Source organism: Asterias rubens, chromosome 11 (assembly GCF_902459465.1).
Source record: "Asterias rubens chromosome 11, eAstRub1.3, whole genome shotgun sequence".
NCBI lineage: Eukaryota > Metazoa > Echinodermata > Asteroidea > Forcipulatida > Asteriidae > Asterias > Asterias rubens.
In genome coordinates this window covers 14,297,797-14,318,382 of record NC_047072.1, presented here as the reverse complement: position 1 = coordinate 14,318,382, position 20,586 = coordinate 14,297,797, and the positions used below count along the sequence as shown (strand labels likewise).

The window sequence follows — 20,586 nt, the reverse complement described above, 5'->3', positions numbered from 1 at the left end:
TACTTTAGAAATCACAATTTCGTGAACGAGCTTGATATTTCATCAGTCAAGATGGCGACCGAACCCATGCTGAACCCGAACCCGCATCTGGCGAAACAAGATTTAGAAAATCTCGTAAGTTTCCTTGTTGTTTGGTATTTTACAATTTTATATGATGTTTGTGTAGATGTTGGACGGTTATGATTTGTTTTTGTTGTGTATTTGATTTTCATATTATGGAGTTTTATCCTGCCAAACGAAGAACGGTCAGTTGCCGACTTCACTGTTTTTTCTGTAGTGTTTGTGCTGCTCTGCGCTGCCCGTCATGTCCACTGTCCATGTTCAAATGCTAACAACTTGTCTTGTTTGTCGTTTATGTATTGGTACACTGGACTGGAAGTATAAATTGTGCGGCCGGCACTCAAATATTTGAAGCTACGACCCTGCCTTTCTTGAGTATGACTAGCTAGTTTTTCTGTTTACGGGGCCCTTTTGTCTATTGATTGTGTGTGTGATCTGAACTGTTTTATTATTTAATTAAAACTTAAATATTAAGTCGGATTGTTAGGACTTTAGGGGCCTATATAATTCAAAATTTGTTTCTATTGATATTTTATTTGTTATCTCTTTTGTTTTGTAGGATGCTTCCACATTAAATCCTCTATCCCCAGAAGTCATAAGTCGACAAGCCACAATCAATATAGGTTAGTATAAATTAGTAAAAAAATTATTGTTAATAATTTGACCTGTCTTCTCAAGATTGTTAATAGTTTTGTAAATTTGTTGTATTATGAGTATTTGTTTGTTGAGATCGAAAAATGCTCTGTCTGTACAAACCAATACTCTCGGCTCGGTCAAATTTAATTGCACAAACAAACAGACCCATTAACTGGGGCACTTTACTCTTCTGTTCTGATGAAATTTTTATTAAACTTTGACAGTTCCTACTATAGCACCTCGAGGAAAAGTACATGTGTGTACCCCTTGATTCTGCGACTTGCTATGATTTTTTTTGCACATATCCCATTCCAAAGATTTCGCAAATAACGAAAAAGACATGACAAAATAGCCTGAAATATGTCAAAGATGAAATACCAGCCGTTTAATTGTACTCATTATCAAGTTTTCTGTTTTCCAATTTGACATCATCGCTTCAATCAATTATAGGAGGCAGATTCCCTGTGTCTTATTACTGTGCTCGGCACATTTTAGATGACACGCTGTCTGAATGACGTTGTCTACACACCCTTTATCAGTGGTTCTGGGATTGGGTTCAGTTCACATGCTTTGGTGGAGCATGGAGCTATATGTACTCGCACTTTGACTCCCAAAATGACTCCCACAAGTGACCTCAGTGCTAAGGGTCATTAGATGCAAAATGCCTGCGGTTGAAATTGCTTTGGATTCGATTATCTTATATCTATTTTGATATGCCGTTGTTATGAATCTGTCATGGATTATTAATTCACACAATCTTATAATTGTAGGAACTATTGGTCATGTGGCTCATGGAAAGTCCACTGTAGTGAAAGCCATCTCTGGAGTTCAGACTGTCCGCTTCAAGAATGAGCTGATCAGGAATATCACAATTAAGCTGGGATATGCAAATGCAAAGGTACAGTTATCATCTTCCAATTCTTCAAAATTATTTTCTCTCTTTACCACTAACAGTGACATGTCCTCCAAAATCCCTCTGATCAATGTTGTAGCCACGGTGGGTGGGCGGTCCCGGGCGGGCTTGCCCAGAACTAACAAATTTCACCCATCACTCTGAGCAAAATACACTGTGCTGCCCAAGATTGCACTTTAGCAATGATGGTCCCATATTCTGAATGTGTACTATTGGTAATGCTTATTATAACTGCCATATTTTTTAGCATTCGTCTTTAGTTACAACACACCGAGTGACCTTTGTAAAAAAAAATCAAGCAAGCGTTAAACTCGGTATGCCTTGACTGCAGTAATTTTATTAAAGAATTCATATTTGCAGTATTAAAAAAAACTGTTATGTAGTAATTTGCAACTTAAATTCCATGGCACTACACATGTTTAATACATGGCACTGATTTCGATTAGATTTTTGCAAGACTCAACATTCATAATTTTGATTGTTTAAATCTTGGTGTATTTTCCAGGTCTACAAATGTGATAATCCAGCGTGTCCCCGTCCTGGTTGCTACAGGTCAGCAGGCAGCAATAAGGAAGATGTATTTCTCTGTGATCGACAAGGCTGCAACGGCAAATTCAAACTGTTAAGGTATAATTAAACTTTGTTATTTTCTTACAGCGACACCTATCATCTTGGTTATGTTACAATGTTATTGCTGTCTTAGCATATATTCCTACATGAGGTAGTTTGCTGATGAGATGTGAGTTCTGGCTATGTCAGGATATAGGCCATGCCGTCTGTGTCCATGAGCAATGGTGTGGCGTGGTCAAGTGCAGTGGACTCATGCTCTCTTTTTTTCAGATCGACAAAGTTTTGGCTCGAGTCCCAATCTTGACACTTGTGTCCTTAAAGGCAGTGGACACAGGGCTCGAATTTGGGGAAAAAATCCACAAGACTGCAGGGCTTGTTGCTCAGAATTTTTACTGGACCGGAAGATTTTTTACAAGACCAAAATTTTATTAGGAAAAAAAAATTAACACGATAGAACAGCAGGCCTTTTTCATCCCTTAGGAGGCTTTTTTTTGCTGTGAAACCCAATCAATAAAGTTCCATATACCTACTTCACAACATTCTCCCGCCTCAAAAAAAAAATTCTGATTTGACAGGCAAATCACCAACAAAACACTGCAACGTGCAGCATTCATAAAAAGATCGTCATAAAAAGATTGACCAAAAATTTGACAGCAGTAGTCAGAAGCTCATCACTGTTGGTAGCCATACTTAGCAAGACGTTTGGCAACAAGACCTTACTTTTAATCCATGCAACACAGACCTTCTTAATGCAAATTCAACACTCCTTTGTAAGGTATCAGACTTTACACATGGTCAGTGGTAAACAAACATCGCTGTACTAAGGTGTGCTGCCGCGCCGGGTACCAACACACCACTCCCTCGTCCCCGCTCGCTCACTCCCCGGGTGCATAAACATAAATGGTTTGAGACTAGATGTACAATGTGTGGGCATGAGTAAACTGAATGGAAAACTTGTATGCAGCCTGATGCACGTGAAAAAAGGACGGATTGACACTCCGCAGGCGTGCTCAGAACACTGATTTGACGACAAGTAAACAAAAACTTTTATTCTAAATGAGATTGAAATACATTTTTTAATGAAAGATATTATATGCTTCATATAATTATTTGTAATAGTAACTATAATTATTAGTATGCATAAAAAAAAACACAAGACCGCCGGACTTGTTCGGCTTAAAGTTTACTGGACCGAAGCTAAAATCACTGGCCTCGGGCCTGCGGTCCAGCGTGAAATTCGAGCCCTGGGACACGATTGGTAATTACTCAAAATAATTATTAGCATAAAACCTCACTTGGTAACGAGTAATAGGGAGAGGTTGATGAAGTGTCATGGTTTTCGAGAAAGATGTAATATTCCACGAATTCGATTTTGAGACCTCAGATTAAGAATTTGATGTCTTGAAATCAACAATCTAAAAGCACACAGTTTTGTGTGACAAGGGTATTTTTTTCTTTCATTATTTTCTTGCAACTTTGGCTGCCAATTGAGCTCAAATTTTCACAGTTTTGTTATTTTATGCATATGTTGAGATACATCAAATGAAAAGACTGGTCTTTGACAATTACCAATAGTGTCTTTAACTGCAAGCAAGACATATAACCATTATTGCTTCGCCCACTAGTTTAGATGTAAAGTTGTAGCCTCCATGTGTTGTGTGTTGTTCATGTTAAAGAACCGAGTTACACATAGGGAGCATCTCAAACGTCAGAATGGTACAAATGGCCTAATTTGATTGGATAAGTTTTCCAGCCAGGACACATGCTTTACCATCTCTAGAAATGTATTCAGTATGTTAAATTTTTTGTTTTTTCCCTTCTCTTGGTGAACCACAGGCACGTTTCTTTTGTTGATTGCCCCGGTCACGACATTCTTATGGCAACTATGTTAAACGGAGCTGCTGTAATGGACGCAGCCCTTCTTCTTATCGGTAAGAAGAACACATTGCTTCTTTTTTACTCACAAATACGGTATTTAAAAGCTGGTACACTATTGGTATTCCATGGTCAATCAGAGATTCCAACTGTTTGTGAATTTTTGTCCCTGAATGTACAACCATTCTGAACTTATGCAGGGGTTTCCCATAACTTTTTTTTTCAATCGCGATACGACCAAAATTTGGATCGCCCGCAGGTTTTTTCACAAGCCCATATGTAATGACACACAAGATATTTTCAAAACGTAAAAATACAAAAAATAAAAGTGAAGTTTGCAAAATTGCATTTTGGGACGATTTTTTCTGCCTTACATTATACTCTTTCCATCAAGAGTCCTTTTTATGGATTCGAGGATCAGCTGTTTTGAAGTTCAATTGCAATAAAATCTTTGTGAATTAACAATCGGTTGACAACGCACATTGAGAAATAGTATTAGGGTTATTCAACATTGCTTTTCGCCATCCATATAAGGGTCTAGTCTGATAATTTGTTTGCGCCTATGTTGATGTGACATTATTTGTTTTCCTGTACAGCTGGTAATGAGTCCTGTCCCCAGCCCCAGACCTCTGAGCATCTCGCTGCTATTGAGATTATGAAGCTCAAGCATATACTGATCTTACAGAATAAGATTGACTTGGTCAAGGAGACCCAGGCCAGGGAACAGTACGACCAAATCCTCAGATTCGTCCAAGGTAATCTAAGATCTAACCCCCCCCTTAGAGGGAAGATATATGTTTGGTAGTCACTCTTAAAACTAATGGCAATAAACAATTTTGGTTAGAAGCCTACAGCAATTTTTGCTATTTAAAGCTTTGAAGTTACGCGGTTAAGTAAAAAGATATTAGGTTGTTTGCCCCAAAATTTGAATCTTAGAAGTGTTACGCTTAGATCTTCAAATTGTGTTTTTCTATCAGGGTTATTCCTCCTGCGGGGAAATAACCACTCAAGATTTTCGCTGATATCTCAAAAACTTTTTCACATGTTAATTTTATTGTATACATTCATTTATATAGGAATAACATAATCAAACGGTTCAAAAAAACAAAGGAATACTGGGATAACATTTTAAATATTTGTCCAAATTTAAAATTTACTGAATGTTTTTGTAGAAACTCCCTCAAGAAGACAATCTTAATATCTACTTTGCCTTTAAAATAAGTACTTTTACAACCACAGTACAAGATTCAATTTTTATATGTAAGTTGTATCTTAACTTTTTAGGGACAGTAGCAGAGGGTGCACCTATCATCCCGATCTCTGCCCAGCTCAAGTACAACATTGAAGTCATCTGTGAATACATCACAAAGAAAATCCCAATTCCTATCAGGGACTTCACATCTGAACCTCGACTAATTGGTTAGTACTCAAAGTTATTAATTACTTTATAGACCAGTTTTAGACTACTCTTCTTAGCGTGCTAGACATGTTGTTTTGCAAAGTTTGAATTAGTCTAATAATTGCACAAGTTCCAGTGCCTTAGGCGAATACAGGCCTGATACAGTAACAAATTCCCAGTTAAAATTAAAATCCTCAGACTATACAAACAGTTGCTTTGTCAAATTCTGGTCATGTGATTCGGAGCAAGCTTTTGTATAGTAACCTCCCGATGGGCTAAGCCCGCTACCATTGTGCCATACACAGTATCAAAACAATAAATTACCAAATATTAGGTCCATGTCAATGTTAATACAGGCAAACACCAAAGCAAACTCCAAAAAGAAAAATCAATTACTTTTGAAATTTCATATAATTTTGTCAGTTTGACACTGTAAGCATCATGTGCTACCTATGTTTTCCTTTTGTACTGCACTGCAGTTGGTTGCCGCCAAGTTGCCCTTACATGTTGTTACTTAGTTCCTTGACTGGTCATTGGATAAATTAAACAGCCAATAAAGGATTATCTCAAATATATAGATATTACAGTTTTCTAACAGCTGCAGTCCATCCAGGAAACCTAAAAAATATAACGTGTCTCTTACGTCATGTTAAAACATGGTAAAAAATGGGTTTTCTCCAGAATGCTCCGAGCCAAATTTCTGAAATGTGTGGGGTCAAACAAACTCGCGCGACAAAGCAATCATGACATCAGTGGCGGCTATTTGGTGTGGAAACGCCAAAGCTGGAGAACTGTGTTCAAAACCAATATGGGGAAATTCATCACTGGCGTCTAGGGTCATTATATTAGATGAGCCGTTTTTGACTCTCGGCTGAAAAAGCCGCGCGGCCGGGTGCATTTTTGACCTGAGATATTTATTGCTAAATGCAAATTTTGAGAGTAAAATGGTTATTTACCGGTATCTGCGATGTCTATTTGGTCATACAAAGGTAATAGTTGACATATTGAGATCATCCTTTATTGGCTCTTTAATTTCAATGCACTTTTCTATTAAGAGAGTTCTTGTATGGGATCTTTAAAAGAAACTGGTTAATGAAAATATTGAATTGATGTTGTTGTTTTTTTTCTTTCTAGTGATCCGATCTTTCGATGTAAACAAACCAGGAAGTGAAGTCAAGGACCTTAAAGGAGGCGTGGCTGGAGGCAGTATACTAAGGGGGGTGCTTCGGGTATGTACTTCTTAGGTGTCTCTTTGCATTGTTATCTCTGGAGCTGTTAAGAAATCCTTTGATATATTGCTTCACCCCGTCCAAGAATACAACACATACCCTAATGATATATTTATCTGGCTTGTCATGGCCAAGGGTTCAAGCACACAGCACTCAAGCTTTGGTGTTTCTGGTCAGTTGAGTGTGGGTTGAAGTCCCGTTCATAACACGTGTGTCCTTAAGCAAGACACTTTTTACCATTATTGCTCCGGATGGGATGTAGAGCCGTTGGTTTTGTGTGTTGCAAAATGCACATAAAAGAAGCAAGTAGTGATTCCCCTGGTGTTCATGGCGGTGGCTGCTGAGTGCGCCGCAGCACCTTGTAAAAGGCTTACAAGGTGATGAATTTGTTTTGTAATTCATAATAACTCAAAAACCTGTTTTGAAAGTGCCTCTCTTTGTTCAAGGACCTCGAACACCTTATTGGTCAATACATGCGCAATATAATATGAGTATTATTAATTTTTTTATTATCTTTCTGGAATAGGTTGGCCAAGAAATTGAAGTCAGACCTGGTATTGTGTCTGAGGATAATGAAGGCAAGCTGCAGTGTAGACCTATATTCTCCAAAATCATCTCACTGTTTGCTGAAAAGAATGATCTTCAGTTTGCTGTCCCTGGTGGGCTCATTGGTAAGTTCCAATACACTGTATTCTGGAAGGTGTAAACAAAAACCTATAGCTCTGCTAAAATTGAAGACTTTGGCTTAACAAAAACTGGACGCTATTGGTAATTACTCAAAATAATTGTAAGCATAAAACCTAACTTGGTAACAGGCAATGGAGAGCTGTTGATAGTATAAAACATTTTGAGAAACGGCTCCCTTTTGAACACAGATTTTGAGAAAGAGGTAAATTTTCACTCAAATAATAAAAGACTTCAGCCGAAGTCTTTTATTATGCATCTGATGGCACACAAAACAAGGATGTTTTTTCTTTTGTTATTCTCTTGCAAATTCGATGACCAATTATTGAGCCCAAATTTTCACAGGTTTAGCATGTTATGCTTATGTTGGGATACACCAAGTGAGAATAAATTCAACCCAATTTCCTATTGTTCTTTCATCAAGGTGTGGGTACCAAGATTGATCCAACACTGTGCCGAGCTGATCGCCTTGTTGGCCAGGTCTTAGGTGCAGTAGGAGCTCTACCAGAAATCTATACAGAGTTGGAGATCTCATACTTTTTGCTTCGACGTCTGCTGGGTGTACGGACAGAGGGAGACAAGAAGGCAGCCAAGGTAGGTCTACAGACCGCAAATAAACCGATGCAAATTAACGGTTGCAAACTCCATGTTTCATCTTAGTGGCGATACTGAAATAAATCTGGTTGCTTTGTCCTAGCCCTATAGATATGGCCAATACTCTGGCAGCCCTTATACTAAAGGGGTAGGAAATTTTTGTACAAGTTTAGGGCACCAATGCAATTTTCAGAAGTTTCAAAGGGCAGCAAGGCAATCGTAAAAAGTTGCGACGGGAACCAAGGCAATGTTTTGGGGATGAAATTGTCAGAGGTCAGGGTAACGATAGTGCGTTGAAGTCAACAGATCCAACATGAAGATTAAAGTGCCCTAGGGCTTAGGGGTTTCAGCATCTTATTTTTTTAAGTTTCTACGGTGAAGAACATCTTGATGCCTTTTGAATCACAGGTTCAAAAATTGAGTAAAAGTGAAGCCCTGATGGTCAACATTGGATCTCTCTCAACTGGTAGTCGAGTTCTAGCGGTCAAAGCTGATTTGGCAAAAATTGTGCTGACCAATCCAGTGTGCACAGAAATTGGAGAAAAGATTGCACTGAGCAGACGAGTAGAAAAACATTGGAGGTACGTGAATAATAAACAAAATGTGTGTATTTTGTAATCAAAGTTGGTCATGTCAGAAGCATGGCCAAGTTTGAATCTGTTTAGATTTTAACCCAAACAATTCTGGTCCCAAAAGGCACTACAAACTTTGAAAAAAAAAATCCCCAAGTATTATTGCTAAAAACCTTATCAATTACAAGTTTAACCACTTGCCATTTTGTTAACCCAAAAATAAAATAGCCCTAAATTGCTCAAAAGAACAAGTTTAACCCCTTGCAGTTGATTTAACCCAAAATCCTGGCCCAAAAAGTCACATTTTTAAATTTTGGGCGAAAAATAAAATGGTCAGAAATCACTCAAAAGGACAAGTTCCACACCTTGCAGTTTTTTTTTACTTAAAAATCTTGGCTCAAAAAGGCCCATTATAAAACTTGGGCCAAAATTTAAATGGTCTGAAATCGTTTGCAGTTTTTATAACCACAAATCCTAGCAAAAAAACCTATTTTTGAAAATTTGCCCCATAATACAATGGTCCGAAATCAGTCAAAATAACAAGTTTAACCCCTTGCATTTTTTTCCCCTCATAATCCTGGCCCGAAAAGGTCAATGTTTAAAGTTGGGCCAAAATTAAAATGGTCCAAAATCCTGGCCCCAAAAAGCCAATTTAAAAAAATTGGCCCGAAAATAAAATGGTTCGAATTTTCCCAAAACAACAAGTTTAACCCCTTGCAGTTTTTTAAACTCAAAATCCTGGCCAAAAAAGGCTAAACTTGAAAAGTTTGCCACAAATAAAATGGTCCAAATTTTCTCAAAACAAGTTTAACCCCTTGCAGTTTTTGTTTTACCCCAAATTCTGACCCGAAATAAAAAAAATTTTAATTTGGGCCAAAAAATAAATGGCCTGAAATTGCTAAAAAAAACAAGTTAAACCCCTTGCAGTTTTTTAACACAAATTCCTAACCTATTTTTAAAAATTGGGCCAAAATTAAAATGGTCAAAAATTGCGCAAATAAATAAGTTAAACCCCTTGCAGTTTTTTCACTTCAAAATCCTGGCTCAAAATTGCTAAAAAAAATTTTAAATGACCCAAAAATAAAATGGTCTGAAATTGTTAAAAACAAGTTTAACCCCTTGCAGTTTTTATAACCCAAAATCTTGGCCAGAAAAGGCCCATTTTAAAAAATTGGCCTAAAAATTAAATGTCAGTAATCGCTCAAAAGTACCACTTTAAATTAAAATTGTTGTTCTTTATTGTTTTGTTGTTTACAGGTTGATTGGATGGGGACAAATCCGAAAAGGAATTACAATCAAGCCAACAGAGTCATGAAGGGTGCCTGCAATGTATGTCACCCCTCTTCTTTCCATACTCATTGCACCTGTTACTTTTATTCATACACAACCATGGAGATGCTTTCTAACATCAACTCTCATTTTGCTTTGTTTGCCTCGTGTCAAGGAATATTATAGTCCGTCATTTCAATTACATCAAAATGGTGTATAAATATGAGCTATTAATGTTAAAGCAATGGCTTTGGTTATACTTTTATTTGGTACAAACTAATGACTACAGCATCAAAGCCATAGTTATATACCTGTACATGTTTATAGACCGATCCATTAAGCCTTGCCTAACACAGCAACTGCAAAGAAATGGGCCGTTCCACAATATTTACCTCCTTGACAATAGTGCAATTTTGTTCAAAGTTGTTGGCCCTTTATGGTGCTGATTGATCAATGTATCAATAGCAGTTCTTAATGGATCAGTCTTAAATCGGATTTAGAATGGTTAAGTGCCAATTATTCAATATTATTACTCATATTGATGTTGATAATAATCCTTTTGCTGTATCTAATTTACATGCTATTTTTGTTCCCTGCCTTTAACTAACAGCGTTGATCAATGCATACATTGATATTCCTTAACCATACCAAATTAAGTAATTTTTGGTGCAGTGGCAATAATCAGGTTTGAGGCAAAAGCGCTGATGCAGGACTAAAAGCTGAATCACGTTACTTTGTCCTTCGCTGTAGCCAGTGGCTTCAGTGACAATAAAATACAAGACTTTTCCAGTAATGTGGTCATAGCCACTTCCAAAGCTATCAAGGGATATAGCGATACTTGGTTACAACTTCTTGTATACATTGGTTCATCATACTTTATCAAAAGAAGAGCTTTTTGAGAGGGAAAATATTTACTTAAACCTAAATCTATGACTGTGTATCTGCCTCGAGTATGTTCATTTGACATTTGTAACTACCTGATATGTGTTCCCTTTTCGTTGAAAGAGTACTTCATTTATTATTACATGTGAATGTTCTATAGCTTTTGCCACCCACCTCTGGCTTAATATTGTAAGTTGCATTTGTGATGAACCATGTCAGAAATACAATAAAACATAAGTAGATCAATGGATACACTCTCTTGTTTAACAGTTATTTGTTTTGTTAAGGGAAGGTGACACCAATTTACGATGCTAAATATATAGTTGGGAAAACTTGGCTAGACAAACAAGAAATATGTTTTGTCCTGAAGAATTGATCCTATTAAAATATTTTGATAATCCAGAATATCTATAGTAGGTTATTACAGAAATCTTAATTAAAGTAAAATTGACAAAGAATAACAAACACCTCATAAAAAATTGATAGCCACAAATATCAAATTACCACCAGTAGTAAAAATTAAAATCTAAAGTAAAAAAACATAAAAATAATGCAGAGCTTCTCAAAGTATTCTATTAAAGGAACACGTTGCCTTGGATCGGTCGAGTTGGTCTTTGAAAAGCGTTTGTAACCGTTTGTTATAAAATGCATATTGTTAGAAAGATGTTTTAAAAGTAGAACTAACACCGTCGGCCATTTATGGGAGTCGACCCATAAATGGCCGACCGTGTTTGTCGACGAGGTAAAGGGAAAACCACGCACGCAATTTCGAGTGATACTTGTGTGGATCATTATATTCTACTTTTAAAATATCTTTCTAATTGTATGGATTTTATAACAAATAGTTACAAACGCTTTTTATAGACAAACTCGTCCAATCTAAGGCAACGTGTTCCTTTAAATTGTTCCATTTTTATCATGTTTATAAAAACCTTCGTTGACATGTCCAGACAGTTCATTCTCTTCTTGATCTTTACAATTCTTCACTGCCCTTGCCTTCCTAAAGTGAAAAAAGAAAAATCTGAATCGTGTCCAAACATAATTTCTACCATACTGAATTTTTTTAGCCAAAAATCAAAAGGCCCATTTTAAAAATTTTGGCAAAAAGTATAGTGGTCCGAAATCACTCAAAAGAGCAAGTGTAACCCCTTGCAGTTTTTTAACCCCAAAACCTTGCCTAAAAAGGCCCACTTTTAAAATTTGGGCCAAAAATAAAATGGTTTTTCATTGCTCAAAAGTACAAGTTTGACCCCTTGCAAATCTGTTTATCCAAAATCGTGGCTCAAAAAGGCCCATTTTTAAAATTTGGAAAAAAATATAGTAGTCTGAAATCGCTCAAAAGTAAAAGTTTAACCGCATGCAGTTTTTTCCCCAAAAGTCTTGGCTCAAAAAGGCCCATTTTCAAAACTTTGCCAAAAATAAAATTTATCTGAAAATCGTTCAAAACAACAAGCCTTGCAATTCTTTTTAACCCAAAATCCTGGCACATAAAAGGCCCATTTTTAAAAATTGGCTCAAAAATGTAATGGTCTGAATTTTCTCAAAACAACAAGTTTAACCCCTTGCAGTTTTTTAAACCCTAAATGCTGGCCCCAAACGGCCCATTTATTTTTAAATTGCCCCCCCCCCCCCCCCAAAAAAAAAAAAAAAAAAACTTGTCCTAAATCAATCAAAAGTTAAAAGAATCACTGTAGATACAAAATTAGTATAAATTATAATTGTTTAAAGATGGAACATATAGCACTTATCAAACTGAAATCTTACCCTGTGAACATGTATGTATTCAGAAGAACTCAAGCAGCTACACCTGATCATGTTTACAATGAAATAACATGGATATGAATGAAATAAAATGACAATGAAATCATGCCCCCCCCCTCCCCCCCCCCCCCCCCCCCTCATTGCCCATGTCATTTAATATGTTATTGAAATGAAGGGTATGTAGATATTTAAGGGTCGTCCTGTAAATGGATGGACATGACAATATTGCAACCTTTCCCATGGGCAGCTGACATTGTCCTCTCTCCTCCCCAACCCTGGGAGAGAACCTGACACATTAATCGTGTTGTATATGCACACTTTCAAACCTGGATATGACACAAGCATGTGTCAAAAGTTCCAGTGTTTTGCTGCAATCACAGTTCAGCTAGATATTGTTTTATGATACTCAATAAGCAATTGAGGATTATGATCGAGCAGAACATGGGGGGAAAATAAACGCTGCAAGATTTAAAACCCTTGGGAATGAGGTTGATAGTTGTGTTCTGTAAAGTATAATTGCATTCGTGTCTACCTGAGCAATCATAATAAACACAGAAGAACATGACAAGTATCTGACCATTTTAGATTTGGTCCACACCCTTGGGTATGAGGTTGATAGTTGTGTTCTGTAAGTATATTGCATTCATGTCTACCTGAGCAATTATAATAAACACAGAAGAACATGACAAGTATCTGACTATTTTAGATTTGGTTAATGACTGATAATGAAACATAAGTAACATGATCTGTAGCCTCTAGCCTCTGTAGCCTCTGATCTGTAGCCTCTACAAACAAACTTCTTAAGCTTCTAAAGATGAATCTTACCTCCCAAACTGTTCAGCCTCCTCTACTGTCTCTGGCAGTGATCTTCCTTTTGTCTCAGGTAAGAGTAATGCTAGGAGACCAGCCAAGATGGATGGTCCCCCAAACAGAACCAGTGGGAGAGGTTCCCAAGTGTCCCTCAGAAGGAGAATAAGAGGTGAGAGGATACCCCCAATCCTAGATGCCATGGAGCATATGCCCATTCCTGCTGTCCTGTAGTGGGTGCATGAGTTGAAGGTATTAGACAATGAAAAGGTTTTGTGGCTGGTTGACTTAAGATTAAAGACTACAGAAAATAGAGTTTTCTGTTATAATCTGCTTATCAAACCAAAAGGACCTACAGTATAAACACAAAAAAAGTTAATGGCCTGGCGTTTCAAACAAACAGTCATGCCATTATTACTTTACAAGATACTATATACTTGAATATTTCAGGGGGGGGGGGTTGGGGGAGGGGGGGGGGCTCTTCTGAAGTATAATGCAAAGAATATGAGTAAACACTTCGATTAAGAAGTTAATATTTACTTTTATTGTACTTTAAAATCTTTAAATGAAAAATACTCCCCAAATCAAACTGAAAACTGGCATTTTTCTAGATATACTTGAAGACAAGTCTCACATGTACCCCAACTTTGGGCCCTGTTAAAGTGTGCATTGTGTGTACTTTAATCTTGGATTTGTGTGGTTCGCTCTCACCTTAGAGGGGTTGGGAAGATTTCTGCTGAGTAGATATAGACAATGGAGAATGATGCTGCCACACAGAACTTGCCGATCATTGCAACAGCAGTTTGCCATATACCAGGACCTTAGTTAAACAGTTAACAACAGGAAATACTCAAACTAAAGATACTGAAAGAGCCTTGCTCCATTAGGGCATAATTAGCTTTTAAAGTATTGCCCAAATCCGAAGGCCCAATTTCTACAGATCAATATTATTTGAAGGCTTTTTGTTCTGTTTCCTTCATTAATTATCCCTCTTATTGGCCTTGCACCAGGCTCGAATGCTCCATCTTGAATAGACTTGGCCCCCCCCCCCCTAAAATGTTGGTCTGGATCTGCGAGTGGGTCAATCTTCGAGGTATACAAAACCAAATGTATTGTTAAGTTTATTTCGTCTATTTCTCCTCCAACCCCCCCCCCCCCAAAAAAAAAGGTCTTCACCTTTTGTAAAACGATATCTGACTCACCTATAAATATGGTACCCAAACAAGCTGCACCGCCGATGACCATGGTGGCACTCAGATTGAACCTCCTACCTAGTTTCTCAATGGAAACCATTGCAAATAGATAGGCTGGGATCTCAATGGCACCAGATATGAAGAAAGCCAAGTAGCCATTAGAGGCCAAGTCTGGTATGCTTAAAGAGAGCCCATAGTACACCAAGCTGTTAACACACCTGAAATTGTATAGCGGTAAAAACAATAATATACCTAAAGGCATTATTTCATCAATTAGATGGGTACTTCCATTCTTTTTTCTCTGGTTTTAAAAACCACATCAATAGACAGTAAAAAAAGGCCCCGAAATTGTATTTTTCTTTGTGTATGGAATGTGCATTTAAGTATTAAGTGGGACAATTTATTGTTTGAACTTTGTATTTTGTTCATGACATTTGGCTATTAAAGGCAGTGGACACTGTTGGTACTTACTCAAAATAATTATTAGCATGAAACCTTTCTTGGTGACGAGTAATGGGGAGAGGTTGGTGGTATAAAACATTGTGAGAAACAGCTCCCTCTGAAGTGCCATAGTTTTCGAGAAAGAAGTAGTTTTCCACGAATTTGATTTCGAGACCTCAAGTTTAGAATATGAGGTCTCGAAATCAACCATCTAAACGCACACAACTTCGTGTGACATGGGTGTTTTCTTCTTTCATTAATATCTCGCAATTTTGATGACCGATTGAGCTCATATCTTCACAGGTTATTTATTTTATGCATATGTTGAGATACACCAACTGTGAAGGCTAGTCTTTGACAATTACAAGTGTCCACTGCGTTTAAAACAAATGCTCATGTGATTTTCCATCATTATACCAAATTTAGAATACATATAATATAACGATGTCATAGAATGACATTGAAAAACACACTATTTTACTAATAAACAGAATGACCATCAAAGAGCAACTTTTAAAATGGTTTAGAAAAATATTGCAAAACTGTTTGGATTAGATTTTTTTAAAGTGATTTAGGAACTTTTGTTCAGGCTTTGTGCACAATTCTATTCGGAAAATTTACAAATATCATTTCATTGAATCATATAATATCAACAGATTATTTATGCAACAAAAATCTCTTACCAATTAAACATAAGGTTGATCGTCTTGACAGCAGTGTTGGGCGTCTTAAACAAGTCCAAAACTGTCGGCTTGCGTTCAGTTTTCAATTTCACCTACAGAAAGTAGAGGCAAAAAGTATCTTTGAAAATCACAGATTGTTACATTTTGCTTCAGTCTCCACCTTGCTCAACAACAAATGCCAATTGAAGTAAATCCTCTCTTTAGTCAGACGTTTTGATCACATGATATACTTGTAATAATTTAGGATCCATTTGTTTCTTCTTTAACTGTGTCATCGCTTGGTTTACCTTTAGTTCATCAATTTCATCATCTTCAAACAGCACATCGGGAAGCTCCTTTTTGTTCACCTTGGCAACTTTTCGGATGATTTTTTCAGCTTCTTTGTGCCGCCCTCTATTAATCAACCACCGTGCCGACTCTGGCAAAATGCTTTAAGAAAAAAATACATAACGAAACCACCAATAAATGAAAGCAAAAAAGGATTGAAAACTGTTTATAAAAACTAATATGTTTAACAACTTTCAGAAAAATTTCCGAATTCAAACTTTCATGGAGGCAATGGTTTCGAGAAAACTTACATTTACTTTTCTCCCTTGCAATATTGCTGACAATAAATTGACGACAGCTATATTAGTGGATGATGTTTTATAGGAGTACTTAAGTGCTAACTTACGGTATGTAAAGGAAGAATAAGACGATCGGTGCCGTGATGACAAGCTCAAGGGTACGCCAAGCCCGGACAAGGTACGCAATACCTGCTAACATCATTAGCCCGATGGCAAAGAAGATCTGCCCCACGATCCCAGCGATAACACGCTTGGACGGACCTACGAACTCCGTTCCTGGGAGGTTAACAATTACACACACAGCATGGAAAAAAACGCACAAGAAGTCACTTAAAGGACTCTTGTCTTATGAGGTTTTAGTTAGAACCTTTAGATTTGAGTAATGTGGTAACCGGAAACAGAACAATGCATTGTTTTTTTGTTTTTTTTTCTCTCAATATTATAGTCAGCCTTCCATATTAGACAGTATCATGGGCCAATTCCTCAATTTATTTTTAAGAAAACATAAATTATTTTTAAAATTACGAATAAATTATGTGACAAGGCGGTGTGTAATTTAATCACGTTTACGTCATGGGGAACAGTCAATACACGTTGTTTGCTGTTAAAAAAAATAGATAATTGGCAACAAAAATCAGCCGATGTTTTTTAAAGATTCTGTAAATATACTTGCCAAGCACATAGGCAGGAAGAAAGGTGCCATAGCTCCCTGCCCCTCCAAATGCTCTGAATATCGCATAAGCTTCAATACTTGGCGAGAATGCAACAGCAATGGAAGCAACTAACCACAGGGTCAAAGCGATGTACATCGTCTTAGTTCGCCCGATCCTTAAACAAGAAGAAAACACTTATTTTGAGTCACTTTCCGCATTATTTATTGTTTCCAAATTAGTTTTTATTGTGTTGAAATTTACGGTGGTGCATAAAAATAAAACTCCAGACAAAAATTAATTTTCTTCAGTTACCTAAATATCCCATTGATCCTATACTTTGATCTATTCTCCAAGATGCTGTTATTGAAAGAAACATACATTTCTGGCGGCTTCTTTGAAACTATCGAGTCAACTTTTAATAAAAATTGAATAAGCTGTGTGAAATAAATATGTAATTTAGGGTTGAAAATAGACAATTTACATTTTGCTGAACCTTTTAAACACCGATCAAGACAATTCATGAACATTTAATTTACTTCGCTATTTTCAAAAAAAGATTAACTTTTCAACTCACCAATCAGCAAGCGACCCAAAGACCAAAGAGCCAATCAAGATCCCAACAAAGTAGACAGATTGGGCTAAGTTTGACAATGATTTCCTGTCGCAAACTAAATTAAACTGTTGATGTAAAGAGACACAATTTTCGGAATATGTTTTATGGGGAAGTGCTTGTCTCCAAAACAATGTTGACAACTTTTGAAAACAAATAAAAGTTAGTAATAATAACATCTCCATAAATAGAGATAACTTGGGCTTAAATTGAGTGTAAGGTAGAAGAGCAGTGAAAATAAGCCCCTGAAAACTTGAGAATTTGTTTTTAGAAATTTTGAAATATTAACATGCTCTGATCTTGATGAATTTGTTGACAATGTGAAACAAGTCCTTCATATAGCCTTTCAACTTTTCTATCGAAGATGAGCAATACACACACAAAATATTAACAAAACAGACCGGAATTACAAGATCTTTATTTTTATGTGGGTATTTTTTGTGTGGAATCAAAATAATAAAAATGATTTCATAGAAATCGATCAGAAATACATAACTTTAGTAACGTGAGGGGAAAAAAACATAATGATTTACCCGTACATCGGTTTTAATAGTGGTCTGGTACTGACTGGTGTCGAACACCCACCCATCCAAGCATCCCTCCACACTTAAGTTTCTCGGGTCCAAACCAGGATGGAAAGAAACCCCCGTCACGTTGTACCGTTCACACTGATCATAACCCTCCCCATCAGACTGTGGGATCGACGCATTCTTCTTGGCAAGTTCGCACTCTGCATCGGTGAGATTCCACGCCGTGCAATCTTGGTTGTCCCACTCCGGCACAGCACACCAGTGATCACTGGATGCCCCAAGGAACACCTGGGCTAGCTTATGAAAAGCCCCGGGTACACTTACGAGACAGATGAGGAAGAAGATTCGACGCTGGTAAGGGCCAAACTCACCCAGGAGTCCAAGGATCCGGTCAAAATGCATATTGTTGGAAGATATTTGCTCGTATTTCTGACGATATGACTGTAGGAATTAATACAATAATGATAATATTAATCATTAGGGGCCTATAGTTATGGAATATTAGTTTAACAAAATGTTGAATGCAACGAAGGGACCAACATAGCATATCTTTTGCGATGTGCCAAGTTTTATGGTTTCTGCAATTGTGTGCTGACAGCCGTACGATGTTTGTTTGCATTTGCGACATCGCAAATAGCTTTGTCGCAGATAATCAATAATTGCCGATTATTATGCGTGATGAGTGATGCCCCTTTATGGCCACCTGAAGCCACTGGCAGACGTCTACGATGTCGCACAAAGTTAAAGATGCTATGTCAGATTTTTGGCCGATTTGACCTAAAAATTTTGATTTAAAATGCAATAGGTATTTTGATTGGGGTCGAGAAAGTTACAAGCTTTCATTTGAGCCATTGCTCGAAACAGTCCGCCAATTATTAGTAGCAGTGAAATAAAGTGCTCAAAATTAGTTTTTGTCGTGATCCCGACAATATATCACGTGACCAATTCTTATGTGTTTTATAAGAAACGTTTTACATTTTTGTCATGGTTCCTGTCCATTAAAAGTAAAAGTTAAACTTGTTTTCGTTAGAGCGGGTGATACTCTTTGAAATACCATTCACTCAAAAAAATATATTTTTTAATATTTGGGGCCAAAAATCTGACATAGCATCTTTAACACAAAATAATATGTGTAATTCCGCTAAAATGTGCACCAATGTTTGTGTAAACGCAACTTTTTGCAAATAAATTTGCGACGATGTTTGTGACAATAGGCCTATAATAGTGTGGCGACCATGCAACTATTTTAGGCTCGGATAAAAAAAACATTTGTTTTGCAATCTTCGCGATCGGAAAATATGATTATTTGCCATGATTTCCTCAAAGGGTCATCATAATTTATTTCGTTTGAATTACGTAACTCTCAGACCACTATGAGCATTAACATCGATCCACGTTTTAACGACACTTTTATTGTCAAAGATCATTATTCTCACTTGGTGTATTTTAACATAATGCAAAAAATAACAAACCTGTACAATTTTGACTCAATTGGTCGTCGAAGTTGCAAGAGATCAGTTGGAAGAAAAAACACCTTATGTCTCACAAGTTGTGTGCTTTCAGATGCCTTGAATTCGAGACCTCAGCTGAGGTCTCGAATTCGAATACTTTAGTGATAAATTAATTCTTCCTCAAAAACTAAGTTACTTCAGACTTTTAAGTTTATGTAGTATACATTTTTAAGTTCTAGCTTGAATGCACATGCCGGCGTCAAGGGCAGTGTATACCTACCGTGTTGTCTACAGCTACGAAATAAAACCAACAGCTTCTCTATACTAATCAGCAACTACGTGCCAAAAGTGTACCGTTGCGTAACAATACTTCGCCCTTTAGACCCGTTGAGCTTATTTCGAATTTGTGTATTATTTCGGGAGTTGTTTATTTATATAGTGTTGAATGCTATTGGTTTACTGAGAGTGTAAAATGAGAAAACAGAGCATTGTTCGATACACAATAGGCCTACATTTACAACCTTTCTATTTCGTTCTTTCTGAGATCTTTTTACGAACACAACTGACCTGCAACGGATAGCCCGGGGTATACTACGGACACTTATTGTTCTCATTTTTTTTCTTTTAGGGGCCCCTTCTGGCCCAGAAAACTGGGTTGGTTGTTTTTGGGAGGGGGGGGGGTCTAACTTGAGAGGGGTTGTCTACCTGTGCTCGACTATAATGGGCTGCTATTGGGACATGTGCAAAGCAAGATAACTTTTACAGGTTGTTGTAAGAGTGCAGGGGTCTTTGTGTCAGATGAAATTTAATATCTCTGTACACCAGGAGGGTCACCAATAAGAAAAAATTCCATGAAAAGTTGCCAGCTATGTAAAAATTGCCTCTATATGAATTAAACATCACCGCAATATCGGTTCTCAAAGTAATCTCACCTTGGCTAAACACATAAACCAATCAATAGAAAGCTCCAATAAAATATTTTGACTTCTTAGAAGCAATTCTGGAAATGTACAAAAGCCACTAAAATAAATAACTGGAAATGTCCATATCCAGCCAACACTTTTTTTGTATTCATAAACTAAATAGGTATCTGTACTAAAAAAGCAATTATTTAATGAGATAATTACTTTTTGTAAAAATTTGTGAAAATGAGATGGCATGATACGGAAATCTTTAAGAAATAGCTTATAAAACTTTAGTCCGGCCGA

General features: G+C 37.0%; 2 protein-coding genes across 2 annotated transcripts; one reads left to right on the top strand and one right to left on the bottom strand.

The window, feature by feature from the left end:
* Positions 1-36: 36 nt before the first annotated feature.
* Positions 37-10,933, top strand: LOC117296342 (eukaryotic translation initiation factor 2 subunit 3). Its single transcript, XM_033779211.1, has 12 exons — positions 37-114; positions 620-683; positions 1,467-1,594; positions 2,115-2,236; positions 4,016-4,110; positions 4,651-4,809; positions 5,339-5,473; positions 6,588-6,682; positions 7,209-7,353; positions 7,791-7,960; positions 8,369-8,541; positions 9,790-10,933. Exons 1-12 carry the CDS (start codon positions 52-54, stop codon positions 9,845-9,847), a joined length of 1,407 nt encoding a protein of 468 aa, XP_033635102.1. The 5' UTR covers positions 37-51; the 3' UTR covers positions 9,848-10,933.
* Positions 10,934-11,568: 635 nt separating this feature from the next.
* On the bottom strand, positions 11,569-18,330 carry LOC117296929 (organic cation transporter protein-like). The gene is made up of 11 exons (XM_033780035.1): positions 17,937-18,330; positions 17,362-17,465; positions 16,808-16,962; positions 16,242-16,410; positions 15,856-15,997; positions 15,569-15,660; positions 14,454-14,662; positions 13,963-14,071; positions 13,270-13,479; positions 12,448-12,490; positions 11,569-11,683 (listed from the first exon to the last, which is right to left on the bottom strand). The coding sequence occupies exons 1-11, from the start codon at positions 18,327-18,329 to the stop codon at positions 11,657-11,659; spliced, it is 1,653 nt and encodes a 550-aa protein (XP_033635926.1). The 5' UTR covers position 18,330; the 3' UTR covers positions 11,569-11,656.
* Positions 18,331-20,586: the final 2,256 nt, after the last annotated feature.